The sequence below is a fragment of the Phodopus roborovskii genome, unplaced genomic scaffold (genome assembly GCF_943737965.1).
Source record: "Phodopus roborovskii unplaced genomic scaffold, PHOROB, whole genome shotgun sequence".
In the NCBI taxonomy this organism is placed as follows: Eukaryota; Metazoa; Chordata; class Mammalia; order Rodentia; family Cricetidae; genus Phodopus; species Phodopus roborovskii.
This window is the reverse complement of record NW_026125572.1, coordinates 112,720-131,017: the sequence shown is the minus strand read 5'-3', so window position 1 is coordinate 131,017 and position 18,298 is coordinate 112,720. Positions and strand designations below refer to the sequence as shown.

The following is an 18,298-nucleotide window of genomic DNA, read 5'->3' as shown; positions in this document are numbered from 1 at the left end:
GCCCTCCCTCCCGCCTCTAGGCTAAGGGAGTATCCCTCCATGGAGAATGTGCTCCCAAAATCCTTTCCTGTAACAGGGATACATCCTGGTTCCACATTTCAATCATTTTTAAGTCAAAGTTAAAAATTCCACACAAACTGTTTTGAAAACACTTAAAATGTATTTGAGGGTTTTTTGTTTTGTTTGTTTTTCTAATTTACTAGTACCCTTACTAAACAATGTTTTTTTTTTTTTCTGGTGTAGCACAAACATTCATTACACATTTTAAAATGTTTCTTCAACAATAATTTTCCTTAGTGAAGTTTGAGAAGTATACTGTGTACAATCCCACAACATCTTGTCAATTCAAACCAAACCTTTTTTGGTCAAACCTTTTTTGGTTTGAAATAGAATTATGTTTAATCGATTTAAAACTAGAATGGTTTTAAACCCAATGTGGTAATGTATAATAATAAAGCTAGCAATTGAGATACTGGGAAACAAGGACCACACAGGCCCAGGAGGCCATGGTCTTCATTAACAGTAAAGCAAGGCATCACCATTTGTCAGTCAGAAGTTTGAAAACCAAATCTCCCTTACATATGCACAAGAAAAATAAACTGAACATTTAACACAGTATGACTTCGTACTTATTGTTTGTACCTCATCACAATTAAAAACTAAAACTTGTCTCCCAAGAAGACCGCCCAGCGCCTTCACTGATTCAGTTTTCCCAGTCCCAGCGGGTCCGTAGGGATTCCCTCCAAGTCCCATCTTCATGGCTTGAGTCAGAGTTAGGTAGCACTTGTCTGTCAGTGGAGTATACACCAGCTTGGGAGCATTACCCTACATAAGGGGAGCACAGAGTTAGCCCACTCATTCTATTCCATCCAAATAAAAGCCTGGATGCAGCACAAGGGTTTGCCTGCTCAGCACAGAACACATTCAATTGTTCTTAGCGAGATAAATTCAAACGGCAGAAGCTGGGATAAACCTCAGTATTTCCTAGGCACTTGTCTCCTTATGACCTAAAAGACTTAACCAGGATCAAGCTTCTACATAGTCTCTCTCACTATTAATGAGGGCACAAAGACAATATTGAAGACAAACATCCAAACATGGATTACACAGAAAATACGCCACTCCATATTTGTTAATTCATAATTTATTTCCTGACGACTCAAACTAAAATTCTAATTAAAATAACTAATTTAGAAAGTGGTTCCTAAGTTGTCTATGCTACAGGAAGAAGACACTCCAGTTTCTTCATCCATTTGGAGGATGTGTTATCATTTCCTTGTACAAGGACAACTAACTGCTCCCCAACATAATTATGCCAATGATTCATTATGGTAGAAAAATGGATACAGCTGGATTTTCTTAGAACAAATTATATGAATCAAATCTTTTTTATCTGAAAAATAGTTTTCCTTGCAAGCAGAAACAATCAGCTAATACATTCTGGCACATTTATGAACATAGTGCTATGTGGAAAGACAGACAAGCTCCACGGCTTTGCTAGATCTACCTATATACAACACAACTCTCGTGACTTAAAGATCATGTGAAATTCAACGCGAATGTTCCTCATGGGAAAGACACATCTCAGAGAACTCAATGATGATGGCAATGTAAAATGTTTTCTAAGTAGAATATTTAATCTCTTCTTTTAGAGCACCTAGCAAATTCTGACAAATAAAAAAAGACAGTAAAAAAAAAAAACTGAAATAGAATTATGTCTTCTAACAGCAATTATCTTTAAATAGCTTTTACACACCCCCCCCAAAAGAAATCAACGCTTCCACCATGAGTCCTACCTGGTACTCATATGTATACTGAAGTTCAGAATCCACCATTTGGACATAACATGTATGGTCACTTTTCATATAGAATCTGACTTGTTTCTTCCAAGCCCAGTCATCAGTTGTATGAACTTGAGCTTGGTTTAATTGCTTCACAATATCAATATTATGAATAATATCAAGGATTAGTGCTTTAAGCTTCAGCTCCAGAATGCCTGATTCTACACATTAAAAAAAAAAAGACACAATGTCAGTATAAGGGCAACCCACGCACTCATGTGCTATGTCGAAGACGAAATGGCAATTTCAAGATTCACTGAAATACTGTGATACAATAAGTCACATAAAACCAAAAGTCAACAAGGAATAGCAAAACCTTTTAAAAAGGCTTAAAATTCAGTCAGACATGGGAGCCCAAGCAAGGAAGCACACCCCTCTTCCCCTCTAAACGCAGGAAACCCTGCATGGAATGTCTCTATGGCTCAAAAAGTAAGGGTAGCAGGAGAAGTCTGAAGAGAGACTGGCTCTGGAGGAGCCACAGCCCAGAACTTGTGATTCATGTCACTAAATCAAAAATGCCCACTTGCGCCTGAGAGGCAAGCTGGACAGAAGCAGACGCCCATAACTAAACACTGAGTCGAACTAGAATCCAGATACAGAGGGAGAGGACAAAACCAGGTTACAGAAACACATACAGACAGCTGACCTGAACAAGGAGGAGCTAACGGCCCCCCAGACTGACAGCTGGGAAGCCAGCATGGGACTGACTCAGGCCCCCCTGAATATGGGTCGCAGCCAGAAGGACTGAGCAGTCTAAGGGACCTCAGACAGTGGAACCAGATGTATCCCTGGTGCACAAAAGGACCTTGCGAACACATCCCCCATGGAGGGATAACTGCCTTAATCTAGAGACAGGAGAGAAGCCCTAGTCCCTACTTCACATGACCTGTCAGATCTACAAGACCCCAACTGGATGGCATTCCCCTACATATGGAATTGTGGTGGGGGGATGGGAGGGGAGGGTGGTTAGAGTGCATGTGAGAGGGCAGAGAGGGTAAAAGGGAGGGAAGGAGGGAGGGAGGGAGGGAGAGGGAACTGGAATTGACATGTAAAATTAAAAGAAAAAAAAAAAAAGAAATGCCCATGATACACTTCATAATTATCTAACACTCAAAGAACCCAATCATCTGAATCTACACAGAAACAGACATTTGCCAGAGTGAAGCAGTCAGAGACAACTGTGCAAGACTTCTAGGCTCTAGCAAGGCTGCAGTGAGGGAGCCCTGTCACATCTGGCACTCAGCAGGCTAAGCTGCTTACACGAGGCCTTGCCTCAAACAGCAACACAACAAAGGTAATGGGGACTTCTGAAATGAATGGCAGCAATGCCAACAAAGAAGTAAATCAACACACAAATAACTTCTATGGCCGAAAACTACAAACCAGATTGTTCTAGCTTCAATTTAAATACCTAATACCTTTATTAACAACTCTTTGAGAATTTAATATAATGTTTTGTTATATGACCTCCCCATGCTCCCAGAACTCCTTACAGATTCATTCCCCATCTTTCCAACCCCATCTCCCAACTCGTTCCCCTTCTTATAAAAAAATGGCATTTGCTTTAATATATATAATAAATGTATTACATATTTATGTATCTGTGTAAAATGACTGTTTATAGACAAACAGTTGTACATTACTAGCCAGAAAACACAAAGTAAAAATAAACACAACAACCAACAAAATACCCATCATAAACAAAGGTGGAACAGGACATCTTAGGGTACACACTAATAGCTGGCAGACCTACTATGAAGCAAACACTTCAACGTTACTGAGATGGGAAAAAATGCACGCCTGGGGTGTGCACTGAGGTATACCAGGTTGATTAGTCTTTTCTTCTCAACTCTGTAAACTGCATCTTAGAGTGAAAAGCAAAAGTTCCAATTTCATGGAGTGTCGGTGAATATAAATGTAACATGAGGGGAGGGGAAAGACACGTGTGGGTAAACACGTGTAGTTGCTAGCTCAAGCAGTACATACTGACTTTGAGTTCAAGATAAAGTTAAGTAAAAGCCAGGCATGGTGACACACTTGTAACCCCAGCACTTGGCAAGCTGAGGCAGGCAGATCTCTGAGTTTGAGGCCAGCCTGGTCTACAGAACAATCCCAGAAAAGCCAAGGCTGTACAGAGACAGAAAGAAAAGAGACCCTGAAGTATACTGTAAGTCACTGGACGACGGATTGGCGGGTACGAAGCACTCACGACACCAACACAAAGTTCACAGTCTCCATACCCGCGCTCCCGGGGTCCTCAGAGCTCGTGTCAACACTGGTGTAGCGCTCTAGTTTAGACACCAGCTGTGTTTCAATCTGGTGGAGGCTGTGGTCTTTGATGGCATTCTCTACGTCTTCGGTAAACTTGATCTGCTCTGCCAAACACAGTATCTGTTAAACAAGAAGGAAAATTATTCTTCATGTGGATAAACTCCTGCTTTGTCTGTCCTACAAACACACACCTATATTACTAAACAAAATCAACCTGGGCTGGCTATCATCTTCCATCTTCACATTTTAATATAAGAATGATCACTCTCTCTCTCTCTCTCTCTCTCTCTGTCTGTCTGTCTGTCTCTCTCCCTCTCTCTCTCCCTCTCTCTCTCTCCCTCTCTCCCTCTCTCTCTCTCTGTCTCTCTCTCTCTCCTATCTAAAATTTACCCAAGGAAAAGGTTGCCACATGAAATATTATCTTGGTTTCACTAAAAGTTTTAGATAAGTTCAGGCAATTCAGGATTTAAAAGAGATTAAGTCATTTTGTATTCTATGCTTCAGTATGAATTCTAGTGCATAGGTATTATAATTGCTGGCCCTTACTGTATATGTACATACTTGTTTTTGTTTAAACTATTACTAAAAACCTTAAAACTTAACCTAGTTTTTCAAACTGTACCTCAGAACCAGTTCCAAAATTATGAACAATAAAATACAAAAACTAGATTCAAACAATAGTAAAATATTTTAGGAAAAAATACACCATGTTCACCTTCTCAAGGAAAAGCACTCACAGTTGTATGGATTGGAGGGGCTAGGGACAGATCCTCTGCTACAATTTCCATTCCGTTTTATAAAAACAGTATTGTGAATACCCATACATGTGTGTACACCACAGAGAAACCATGTCTCGTATGGAGTTCAGAAGAAAACTCCCAGAAGTTAGTTCTTCCCACCCACCGTGCAGGTTTCAAGAATCGAACTCAAGTCATTAGTCTTGGTGGCAAGATGTGGAATGCACTGTCTTGTGAGAACATACCTGCATTCCAATGCTTACCTAAAGTTAAACCATGAAGGACCTACACCTGCTAACATTGATCTGGCCAAACCCTGAACAAAGCAGCACCCTGAACACAATCATCACTGGTTCTCCATCATTCTACAGCCTAGAACAAGGTCTGTGAGGTATGGTATCCAGGGCCCAGTGTTGCAGGCCTGCACTGCTGTTAACGCTGATACGCAGCCACTTCTATAACCCACCATGTGGCCTGGCTTTGAGGCTCCCAGCTAGTACTCCAGCTCAGTGTGAATGTATTTCAACCAAGCTCCTCCCAACTCCAGCATCTGTGATGACCCCATGAGAAGGGCAGAGGTCTGGCAGCAGTGGTGCAAACAAGTGTCCTCTGCAGTGACGTGACTTATCCCCTGAGGCAGGGAGTCAGCTTCTGCCCACGTCCCTCTCCGTCACCTCCCCCCCCCCCCAGGGAAGCGATGGAGCCTGCAAACAGCCTGCTGCTGTACAGCTTCATAATCCCTGGATGTTCCGGTTCTTAAAGGGATGTTTATTGTTGTTAAGTACTGGACAAAAGATATAAATACCAGTTATCTGAAGCAGCTGACCCGTGCCTACCATTCCCCAGACATGGTCCCCTCACCTGAGAAGGGAACAGAGATGGGTCGATTGCACCTTGTGAACTCCGCCCAGCAGTAACACATTCTTTCAACAATTGTGTCAAAGTTTGCTTCATTTCCAAAGCCAAATCATTCAACCATGCCTGAAAGTGAATGAGGAAAATAGTATGTAGGAGCTGTGAAATCAACACAACCTATATCTAACACAGTCTTTCGGTGCAGATGGGGTGTGATTGCTTAGAGGCCGAACTCCTCAGATGCACTCACTGGCTGCTACACCACTCTTTACCATGCAAATCTGAGACACACAGTTTAGTTTCTTCTCACTTGAGATGATGTTGAGTGTGAACACTCAAACCTGGGGGGGAGTGCTGAGCACTGAGTATCCCCAACTGATCTGAGTGCTGAGCACTGAGTACCCCCAACTGATCTGAGTGCTGAGCACTGAGTACCCCCAACTGATCTGAGTGCTGAGCACTGAGTACCCCCAACTGATCTGATCATTTCAAAAGGAGCCCCCTCAACTCACTGTTGTGACAAACTAACTCAGTCTCCTGGTGATGTAGTGATTGGCAAAATTCAACTGCAGAAGGGAGGGACTGTCTCATCCAGATGAATATACTGCAGGCGGAACCAGGCTGCCTTTTAAGCTGATTTTGTTCCGCTGTCCCAATAACACATTTATCTACTTACCTGACTATAGGTGACATCTCGGTGACAGAGCCATACTTAGCCTGCACCTGCCCGAGGTTCGTTTCTCGGCACTGCCTACTACTTCCCTCACACGTACAGAGTTAATAATGATGGCTGCAAGAAACAACTATCAATCACCATTTACTAGCCTATCGTACACAAAAGCTGCAACTGTAGGGCTTCACCCCTTCTTAGGTTCACTCTAAGCTCCGGTATTTTGCTCCTCGGTAGGCGCCTGCCAGGACTGAGAACAGTTAGAGGCCACTGAAGCTAAAAGCGGGAAATCTGAAGCTGGTGAGGTAGTTTGCTCAAGAGACTGAGGCGGGGGACTGACATGGGTACCAGGCTAGCCAAAGCTTAACAGGACCCTATTTGCAAAGAGGGAATCTCTCAGTGTAGGTGATGCAAATGCTCTGATAATCAGAAAAGCTCCCACGACCTTAGCTTCCATTTTAACTGCCATAACTGAGCTAATTTAGCTATCCTAAACCCTAAGCTCCTCCCTCCAGGGAGCCAACTATGAGAAAGAAAAACACAAAACTCATAACCAGCGAAGGCAGCCTCTTGGCAAGGGTCAGTGCGTTCAAATCACCTGATGGAAATACTTGAAATCCAATAGAATATTGGCCTTGCCAGGAATAACGCTTGTGAGCCTGAAGATCACAAATCAAAGTGATACAACATACTAACATATTGCTGGTATCAACTTGTTCACCCATTTAATCTCATAAAACTTACACAAAAAGCAAAAACAAAAACACAAAGACTTTGGCCATTCCTGTCTTACCACCCACATTCCAGTAGAGAGGCGAGTAACAGGCCACCCACCTCTCCCTCTTCAAATCCCCTGACCTATGGCCCTTCCTGCCACCAAATGCCTCAGAGGGACCTGGAGGTAGAACAAAGCCCCCAGCATCAGCAGCCATTCCTGTCTTGGCCCTGCACCTTCCACAAGAGACAGGATAAATCCTTGAACCCATACCCACCAGAAGCGGGAAAGACCCAGCTGTACCCACAGAAGACGACAGTATAAGAACACATCCAACAACAGAAAGACTTATATGACACCACCAGAACCTAGGGAGTCTATGCCAGCAAGGATCTGAACATCCCAATGCAGATGAAACAGAAGAGAATGACCTTAAAAACAACTTCATGAAAATGATAGAGGCCCTCAAAGAGGATATGAGAAAATCCCTTAAAGAAATGGAAGAAAAAACAAACAAAAAATGGGAACAAATAGAGGAAAAGAGGATTCCAAAAAAATGGAATCCAATTGAAGACCCGGATATTAACCCACACACCTATGAACACCTGGTTTTTGACAAAGAAGCTAAAATTATACAATGGAAAAAAGACAGCATCTTCAACAAATGGTGCTGGCATAACTGGATGTGGGCATGTAGAAGATTACAGACAGATCCACATCTATAAGTATGCACAAAACTTAAGTCCAAATGGATCAAAGACCTCAACCTAAATAAAACTACACTGAACCCCTTAGAAGAGAAAGTGGTAAGAACCCTTGAAGGAATTTGTACAGGAGACCGCTTCCTGAACGTAACTCCAGTAGCACAGACACTGAGATCGGCAATTAATAAATGGGACCTCTTCAAATTGAGAAGCTTCTGTAAGGCAAAGGACACAATAAACAAGACAAAATTGCAGCCCACAGACTGGGTAAAGATCTTCACCAACCCCACATCTGACAGAGGGCTGATCTCTAAAATATACAAAGAACCCAAGAACCTAGTCACCCAAACACCAAATAACCCTATTAAAAAGTGGGGAACAGAACTAAACAGAGAATTCTCAATAGAGGAATGTAAAACAGCTGAAAGACACTTAAGAAAGTGCTCAACATCCTTAGCCATCAGGGAAATGCAAATCAAAACAACTCTGAGATACCATCTTACTCCTGCCAGAATGGCTAAAATGAGCACCAATGACTCATGCTGGAGAGGATGTGGAGAGAGGGGAACACTCCTCCACTGCTGTGGGAGTGCAAACTCGTGCAGCCAATTTGGAGATGAGTATGGCAGTTTCTCCAGAAAATGGGATCTGATCCAGTCTACCTCAAGATCCAACAACAATTCCACTCTTAGGCATATACCCAAAGGCATACACCTTCATACAACAAGGACATCTGCAAACTATGTTCATAGAAGCATTATTTGTAATAGCCAGAACCTGGAAACAACCTACATGCCCCTCAACTGAAGAATGGATAAATGGGGGGAAAATGGAATCTTGAAATTCACAGACAAATGGATGAAACTTGAAGAAACCATCCTAAGTGAGGTAACCCAGTCACAGAAAGACATACATGGTTATGTTCTCACTCATGTGTGGGTTATTAGACATAGAGCAAAGGTTTAATACCTCCAGAGAAGCTAGGAAACAAGGAGGACCATACGAGAGACATACATGGGCCCCCAGGGAAGGGAAAAGGGGCAGGAAACCCTGAACAAATTAAGAACATGGGAGGAAGGGACGGGAGGTGGGAGAAGAGGAGGGGAGAAGAGGAGGAGGAGAACATGAGGGAGCAGGAAGACTGAATGTGCAGAAGAACAGAGGAGAGCAAGAAAAGAGGCACATCAATAGAGGGAGCCACTACAGGTTTAAAGAGAAATCTGGACTAGGGAATTCTACAGAGATCAACAAGGATGATCCCAACTGGGAATCTAAGCAATAGTGAAGGCTACCTTAAATGCCCTTCCCCTATAATGAGAATGATGACTACCTTAAATATCATCCTAGAGCCTTCACCCAGTAGCTGATGGATACAGAAGCAGACACCCACAGCTAGGGACTGAGCCAAACTCCTGGAAGCCAGTTTCAGAGAGGGAGGAGTGAAGACAAAGGGCTCAAGACCACGCTGGGAAAAACCCACAGAAACAGCTGACCTGAGCAAGCAGAGAACCAACATAGGACCAAACCAGACCCCATGAATGTGGGTGTCAGCAAGGAGGACTGGGCAGACTACGGGGCCTCTGGCAGTGGAACCAGGATGTAAATGTAGTACACAAACGGACTTTGGAAATCCATTCCCTATGGAGGGATACTCTTTCAGCCTAGATACATGGGAGAGGGCCTAGGCCCTACCCCAAATAACTTGAGAGATTTTGATGATTCCTCACTGATGGCCTCACCCTCCCTGGGAAGTGAATTGGGGATGGGATGGGGGGGTCGGTAGGGGCCATGGGAGGATGAGAGGGAGAGGGACTGATATGTAAAATAAGATGATTTGTACTAAGATATAAAAAAAAAACAAAGATTTATTAAATGTTTTACAAACTATGCAATACATTTAAAGCCAAGTGTTCCATTTAATTTTCCAAAGATTGTTTTTGTACAAGATTTAAGATTCCCATTTCCCTGTAAGAGAATGGCCTCTCGGGTGCAGAGCTGACACAATATGGACCTAAGATTCATATCCAACAAGTAAAGTTCTTGATAGAATTAAATGCTAAATTTCAATAACCAATAATCCGTTCTTTTTAATACCACAAATTTTGGGAGCTCACCAGGCCAAAAAAATTTTAAGATAAGGGATGAGTTTCCTAAAAGGCCTAAATTAATCAATTCTACTTTATAAATTAACTCAATTAATTGATATAAAATTCATATGGTTCATTTTATGAAAGAGAACTGCTCACCTCTACATTATTTGATAGGAGAACTTTATTTTTAAAAGGTACAACTTCTCCCTCTAGCGACTTCATTGCAGTTATATGTTTGGACTCCTCATCAAAGCACACACTGTTAATGCCTACAACACAAAAGAAACACTGGGGCTGAGCGGGCAGTTGGGCACTCAGCCCTACCCCATCAAGTACAAGGCTCTGAATTACATCCCCAGCACCACACTCACAATAACCTAACTGAAAGCAGCAACATAAAGACAAAGAATGAAAGGATATGATAAATATGCCACACACACACAGCACCACTACCACCACCGTATATATTATATACTGAAATAGATACAACAGGATCATAACATACATGCCATAACATGTATAGTAGTAACCCATATACCTACATGTCTTAATGAAGGAAAAAATGCTCTTACTGGGTATTCTTATTATTAATTTTAAATATTGTATTAGCATCTAACCATAACACCATTCACTGATCGTTCTTCTATCTATATAGATACCTGGCTTGTATGTATGTTTTTTCATTCAATCTCATCATTTCCATGAAGAATTTTATGCACTCTAATCAAATAATACACAGCAATCTATGGGAACGCTTAACTCTCATACATCTTAGGCAGTGGACTAGAACATCACAATCTCTTTGAACTCTGACTTGGAAGTTTCACACAGAGCCTAAATAAATGTTTATCTTATCTAAATGTATAGCTATTTTTAAAAGGCATATATCCAGAAAAATGTATGAAAGTTCACAAGAGTTTTATTTATCTTAACCCAAAACTGAAACAATCCAAAATACAAATGTTAATAGATAAATTCTTTAGCAGGAAATAACTTAGTCATGTCAATAAATGGGACATAAACAAGAAGTCACAAGGTGAGCAGACAAACTAGAAAGGATTCCAAAGCCACCAAGGACACAGAGGATAATCTGTGGCATTACCCAACTAGACTATGTTTAGCATGGAATAACCATAATTCTACGTCAAAAATGCCACCTCCAAACAGGTAGCTCAGATGCACATCACCAATAGCTATGCAGCACTTCCCAGGACTTGACCCTTTTTCTGGCTATTATCTAACGCATCGCACAAGCGAATGTAACCCTAAAGGGAGAAAACAAAAGAGGAATCCATGGCATGAGTCTACCTACGTGAAGTTCTTATAACGTCAGACACCGGTCTATACACGTGACATCAGTGACTGTCTGGACAGTGGGATGGGAAGAAGCCAGACAACGGGAGGGAATGCTCGGGGTTACTGGAAAAGGTCTGTATCTTAAAGCCGTGGCTACGCAAGAGTACTGAGAATAGAATGTCACAATGTCAGATTCACAGCACAGGAAACTACCGTAAAGGAGAGGGCAGAGAATTTGAGGATTCATGGGCCAGTGTCTCTGTGAATGACAACTCAGAATTCAGAACACAAAGGCAACTATAGCCAGTATGTAACGCTAACACTCGTGATTATGTTTCAATACAACCTGATTTTAAAAAACAACAGTAAAATAATGTAGGCACATGGGCTGCAGTTTGCTGACCTGTGAATAAAAACTGGCTGAAAACAATTGCATTTTAGAGTTAATTTGAAAATACAGCTCTTTTCCAAATAATGTATCCGAGAAAGTCAGTCATGACTTTCTTAAGAGGCTTTCTGATTTGTGAAAAGTATCCAACTAAAGTGACTACAAAACAGCAAGAAATCAAATGGCACAAATGTTTCACTGAGCGATTTTTCCTATTCCCATTGTTTCACTGCTACTGTACAGATGACTCCCGGCTTTAAATGTCCCCTCGAGTCTCTCCGTGAACAACAGTAGTCCACCGGGAATCTCAACACCATGGCCTCTCATCCCCAACACCGCAACCTCAATACCTCAATATGCTCCTCTACGCTCAGGCCTTGCACAGCCTCTGCCCTCTGCCAGGTGACCTCTCTTTCAATGAACACCTCTGCCTTTCACATTTCATCATTTTGTTCCTGATATCCCAAACTGAGCTGACTTCCCTCACAGACAGCATTATTACACCACATGCTTACGTTCCTCAGAGGGACGCCACACTGGACATAGTGTATTTTTTAACTTACTGGCTTGAGTCACCACTGCTGAGAGTTGGGGGGATGAAATGTGTTTAGCGAAGGGACAGCTAAAACTCAGCATTGGCTGACAGAGTGTTGACGCCTACCTGATGGGAGATGTCATTCTGTAAATATGGTTCTCTTATTGGTTAATAAAGAAAGCACTGTTGGCCAATAGGGAAGCAAGATAGGTGGGACTAGGAGAGGTGGAGGATTCTGGGAAATGTAGGATGGAGTTTAGATGTGATCTCAGGAAAGGGTATATGAGTCTGCCATTCTCAGTAAGATAAGACCATGTAGAAATACACATATTAGTAATTTTTGGTTAATACTTTAGAGCTAGCCAATAAGAAGCTCTAGACACTGGCTAACAGCTTTATAACTAATAGAGTTTCTATGTGTTATTTTAGGTCTGACACAGCTCTGAGACCAGGCTGGTGGGAAAGTGCTCATAACACCTACCAGCAAACAGCTTCTTCAGGTGGGACTGAATCACTGACGGGTTAGTAGACTGGCCCAGGATTTCTAACAAGTCATCATCGCCAATAAAATAAAATCTTGGGAACGCTGACCGTTTTTCCTAATGAAAAAGAAAAGAAGAGAAAGCTTTTTCTCTTTTCAATAATTAAGGTATTGAATATGATACAATATGTTAAAGCTTATAATAAGCAGACATGCCTCCAAAAATTCATTTAAGGACTTCTGACATCTTTGAAGCTGATCAAGTATTGTTAGCAGAGCATTTCGGATTCCTGCATGAGTAGTCAAGGTGGTGACTCTATTGTCTTTCTTGATGTCCATCATTATTGATCTACAAAATAAAATTTATTTCACATTTATAATTAATAATTTATTATGCTTCAAAGCATGCTAAAATTAATGACACTGCAATTTTTCCCACAAAATATTATAAATCATCTCCATTCATTCATTCAGTAAATATTCTTATGTCCTAAAACTAATGGACCAGTGACACAGAAGGACATTCAATAATGCTTTAACATACCTAAGCATGACAAACACCAGAAGAAAAGGTACAAAGTGTTGGCCCAGGGTCTAACAGGACAACCTATGACTTCGGCCTTCTTTGGGGAAGTGATGCCAGCTGAGGTGTGCATGATGAATGAACAGAGGAAGAGCCTAAGACTGAGGCCCTGGGAAACAGACACACCTACCTAATCCTCTGAAGGAGAGCGGCAGAGGCTGGAGAGACGGCAAGGACCACACGCTTTCTCCATAGTGTATTGGGTCACCATACATAAGAAAGTTTAATTAGAGTAACAAAAGCTTAAAAATAAGGACACTTCATTGTAAACGACTATTCTCGCTATCACGTGGAAAACTACAAGAAGAACAAGTCAGAAGGCTAACGTACCAGCTATGTGAGAGAGAAAGATGTAAAATGAGAACCCAGATCTAACATCTGATTTGGGATTGGAGGAAATGAAAGACACCAAGATGTTCCTTATGTCCTGCAAGCAAGCAGCAGTCAGTGGGCAGAAGTTCCTGGTGCAGGACGAGAAAGAACACCAGGGGATGGTGCTGGGTGTGAAATGGAGAACTCGGTTCACCCACTGCCTGAGGATGTTTGGGAGGTTTAGAGCTTAGAAGAAACGCGTGGGCTGTGTACGTATGCAAGATCTCAGCAAACAGAAAAATGGCTCTACCACTAGGGAAGGTAACAGACAGAGCCTTCCTTGGTTCTCAGGGAGGCTTCCTGCCACACAGGAAATAAGAGGAACACAATGTAAGGATGGGAAAGACGTGGAGCAGACCAAAGTCCTTCTGAAAGAAACTCCTGGAAGTGGAAAAGAGCACAGCAGAGGGTGAGTGCACTCAGGACCACAGGATGTGAAGGGAATCACTTACACTAAGCACTTTACAGTGTGAGTAAAATGCCGCCATAGGCCTATGGCTCCACAGCTATACTGACCTAAAATCTTCATCAACTTTGTTGAAGCGTGTCTGTTCTTTAGGCAAAGCTCCACGGCCAAAAATGGGCTCCAAATACACCCATTTCCTCTGAATATGATTTAAATTCTGCAGGTACTCATCTAACTGTGCAAGTTTCCTTTCCCAAATTGACACTTTATCTTCAAATCCTTTGTAATACGGAGAATCTTTCAAGGACTGAAGAAGGCATCTATTGTCTCCAACCTGGTTGACTATGTCTTTCCAGTCTTTAATCAGCTTGATTGTCCGATTCTGGCTGTCTTCATAATCAATCAACGAGAACACGGCTCCCACTCCCCACAGATCAAGTTCACGCAGAGCTTCTCTGATGGTAACTTCCCCTTGTGCCCGGCTATTCAAATCCTATTAACATGAAAGATTAATACTTGTTATTTCAAAATTAATTATCCCATAACGAAATCATAAGAAATATACTGAAGTGGGGTACGGCAGCCCATGCCTGTAATCCTAGCCCTTCCTTGAGAGGTGGAGACAGGAGGAATTCCATATCCTCTCCAGCAGCACAGTGTAAGGCCAGATAAGACTGCATGAGACCATCTCAATCTGTACATAACAAAAATAAGTGTATACATATATAGGTACACACAAACATACATAGTCTTATTAAAAAAATAGTATATGGAGTTTTACCATTAGGAAAAAGTGAGATACATTTTTACATGCAAACCTAGAAAATAACTGGATATTGAATTGGGCATATTAGATATTAAGCATTCATGTTTACATGACCAAATATATACAAACTTCTGCTTTATGCTGTTCATGTCTAAGGGAGTGGAAGGAGGCTAGGGCTTAGCAGACAAAATGCCTAAGTCTGGATGCTCAGTACCCACGTAAAGGCCAGGCACAGCAGGACACATCTGTAAACCAGAACCAGTCTGTGGAAACTGAGGCCTTTCAACCAGTCAGCCCGCCCAACTGGTGAGTCTCACATTCTACAGGTGACCTGTCTCACAATACAATATGGGAAGTTGAAGGAAGGGTACCGGGCACCAACTTCTTGCCTCCACATGCATGTGCACACACACACACACACACACACACACACACACACACACACACACACACGTGCGCACACACCAACACACACTTAGAACACAGGGCATGTGCAACTAAAAAATAGGACAAGAAAAAAATCAAGCATTCACAACTGGAAGTTGTCAGAAGAAAACGCCAATATTTGGGAGACCAGGACAATCAGAATATTACCGAAACCCTACTGTAAATTCTTTTGCATCTGATGTGATTAACAACTATAGTTACTTTGTGCAGGAATCATGTCATAACATCACAGATTAACAAGTGTGTTCTAGGATTATTAACAAACATAAAGATTTACATTTTATAGGAGATAAAATAATGAAACATCAAAGGCATCCTATTTTATCAGTAGAGGCCAAAACACAGCATACAGAGTCTGACAAAACTATGTATTATCATCAACACAGTGGCTGTCCCTTAATCTACTGCTATTTCAGCCAGCAGTTGAGTCTCCCCAGAGTACCAGCCTGCTTCTCTGGTGTGGCCCCAGGTGCCCAGCCCACAGCCTGGTGGGAATTCTGTTCCTGCAGGCACAGTTCTAACTGAATCTCTACCATTCTGTTTATGAGTAAGACCCAAGATTCAAAGGCTGGGGTGAAAACTTGCACGCTCAGAGAGGTTGAGTAGCAACTGCCTTACCTTCTCTCTTTGCTGGCATCCCCCAAGTCACACTCACATCCTTCCCCTCTGCCAAAACAAAGAAAGCCTCACCACTCCAAATGCCTCCCTACTACTTCCTGTGCATCTCCCAATCTCTTCCAGATGCCCTCTGATGCTCTCTGATTACTTTCTGTCAATTAGTTGCTAAGTCGGTCTCCTGACACAAGGTTAATTTCATTTAATTAGTGTAAGTGCAAAGTCAGGGTCCACAGTGTGATCGAATATCCCCCAACAACCCTGCAATCTCATTTTCCTTGAGACCTTTTCCGGCCATGGTTGGTAAACATCTGGTTACTACTTTACCGACAAGGCCTCCTGTCCTCTAGCTTCTGCTCCCAGTCCTCCCCATGACTCTCATCTGCTAGCATTGTTCAGGCAGCTGACCTCCTTCTCTAAAGAAGTATCACTAGTTCGCATTTTCCCCTCTACCAGCGTTTCTATAACCTCATCTAGCAGGTCCAAACAGATAGGCTGCATTAGCAACCATGAATGCGGAACAGCAGGCACCGTTACTGCTTGACAGGAAGAACAGATGCTAAATGGGAATGATCAGCAGAGTTCAAGTCTCACTTTGAGGTCCGAGGCCTTCTCCACAATGGTATCAGCGACTCGGAGCAGGTCACCAAACAGTAATTTCTCTAGACTGGTCCCTCGAGGAAGGCCAAGCAGTCGAAAAAGGTCAAGCCAGTGGTCTGGGGAAAGATGCTCCCCTCTTACATATTTCAAGATAGGAATTATAATCTGTTAGAAAAGGAAAAGAAAGTGAAGAGCAGACTCAACATATGCTCATGTCCTTATAAAAATACAAGTTTGTCACGTTCATCTTAATGCAGTCTCATCAGCAATTTTTAGTTACCGTCATCTTGCAAAGTCTTAAATAGCATTATATAAAATTGTTTATTAAACACCACTGTAAACATGCACATTATGTTTAATACATCTTAAAACATGAAAGAATATACCGCTGCCTTCTGGGGCACAAACACTCTAGCAGCAACTACAGGTCCTGTGGGGATAAGCTCAGATGGTGCAGCATTTGTCTGGAGCCAGGTTGGATCCCCATCATTACACAAAACTCTATGTAAAATCCCCATTGACACAAAAACAAAAGCTGGCCGGGCAGTGGTGGCCACGCTTTTAAGCCCAGCACTTGGGGGACAGAGTCAGGCTGATCTCCAGGTTTGAGGCCTTCAAGGTCTACAGAGTGAGTTTCAGGACAGCCAGAACTACACACAGAGACCCTGACTCTGGAAAAAACATAAAAAGAAAAATCTTTAACTCCATAGTTACACTGCTTTCCAGCCGGCAGCAGAGCTATCTAATCTTTATAGTTTGCTATTCATTCACATAATGAAATAACTTAACTGAAAAATAAATTTAGGTTCAGACAATCAATAATAAAAAGATAAGCAATGGCTCCAAACACCATTTTCAAGTGTCAGAATAAAGAAAATACCCTTACTTTATATCTGTCAACTTCTGACTGCAACTTCACCGTCATGATGGAATGTTCTTCAACCTTCCTCAGTCTGTCATGCCAGTTCACCAAAAATCCCTCAAACAGATAGGTCTTAGTCCTATAGAAGAAAAAAAAATGAAAAATTCACACTTCCTCTAAAAATGAGAAAAGTTTAAGAACATAAATATTGCTTTAGAATCAAACCGGAAAGTAATCCAATCTTCAATGGTCATTTCCTGGAGACCTTGCTGGAACTCCTCGTACAGAGCCCAAATTTGTGCACAGCTCTCAATGTCCTTAGAGATGCTATAAGCCAGAGAGAAGTTGGGCTCTTCTAGTCCAAAATGGTGGCAGTCATCACTACAGAAATAAATATCAAAATACCAAGTTTATAAAAAGAGAAAAACTGTGAGATATTAATTTACCTAACCACATTCTGTAGCAAAAATACACAGGGACAAGTGCCTAATTATGTGAGAATTGTGCTTTACTCATGGTATGCGCACTTTTTCAAAGGTATCATACAAAGACAGAACATGTAAAGATATTTTCATGTTTATAATAAATTCGTAAATGTTTGCCTTTTGCATCTATGGACTGACCTTGACAAAATATCTTCGAAGTTGAATATGAGACATTCATAATCTAATAGGTATACTACTATTTAACAGGTGTGACAGAAAATGTCTACTCACTCATCTTAGGGCTACATTTACCCACATAGGCCATATGTAAAACACTGCACAAATCAACACTGGATATGACTATTAAGATGAGTCAGCAACATTTTTCCTATGTCTTTTTACTTATTAGACTGTGTGTGTGTGTGTGTGATTGTGTGTGTGTGATTGTGTGCATGTGTGATTGTGTTTGTGTGTGTATGATTGTGTGTGTGTGATTGTGTGTGTATGGTTGTGTGTGTGTGATTGTGTGTGTGTGTGATTGTGATTGTGTGTGTGATTGTGTGTGTGTGTGATTGTGTGTGATTGTGTGTGTGTGGTTGTGTGATTGTGTGTGTGATTGTGTGTGTGTGTGATTGTGTG

General features: G+C 41.8%; 1 protein-coding gene across 1 annotated transcript in view; it reads right to left on the bottom strand.

Moving 5' to 3' along the window:
• Dync2h1 (dynein cytoplasmic 2 heavy chain 1) overlaps positions 1 to 18,298 on the bottom strand; it is a 185,863-nt gene that overhangs the window by 135,860 nt on the left and 31,705 nt on the right. The window contains exons 23-33 of the mRNA XM_051177788.1: positions 17,460 to 17,615; positions 17,259 to 17,373; positions 16,367 to 16,537; positions 14,055 to 14,437; positions 12,800 to 12,932; positions 12,584 to 12,701; positions 10,040 to 10,152; positions 5,711 to 5,830; positions 4,082 to 4,232; positions 1,797 to 2,002; positions 643 to 825 (exon numbers count right to left, since the gene is read on the bottom strand). Of these exons, the coding sequence (XP_051033745.1) occupies positions 643 to 825; positions 1,797 to 2,002; positions 4,082 to 4,232; positions 5,711 to 5,830; positions 10,040 to 10,152; positions 12,584 to 12,701; positions 12,800 to 12,932; positions 14,055 to 14,437; positions 16,367 to 16,537; positions 17,259 to 17,373; positions 17,460 to 17,615 (1,849 nt within the window). The remainder of the gene's footprint in view (positions 1 to 642; positions 826 to 1,796; positions 2,003 to 4,081; positions 4,233 to 5,710; positions 5,831 to 10,039; positions 10,153 to 12,583; positions 12,702 to 12,799; positions 12,933 to 14,054; positions 14,438 to 16,366; positions 16,538 to 17,258; positions 17,374 to 17,459; positions 17,616 to 18,298) is intronic.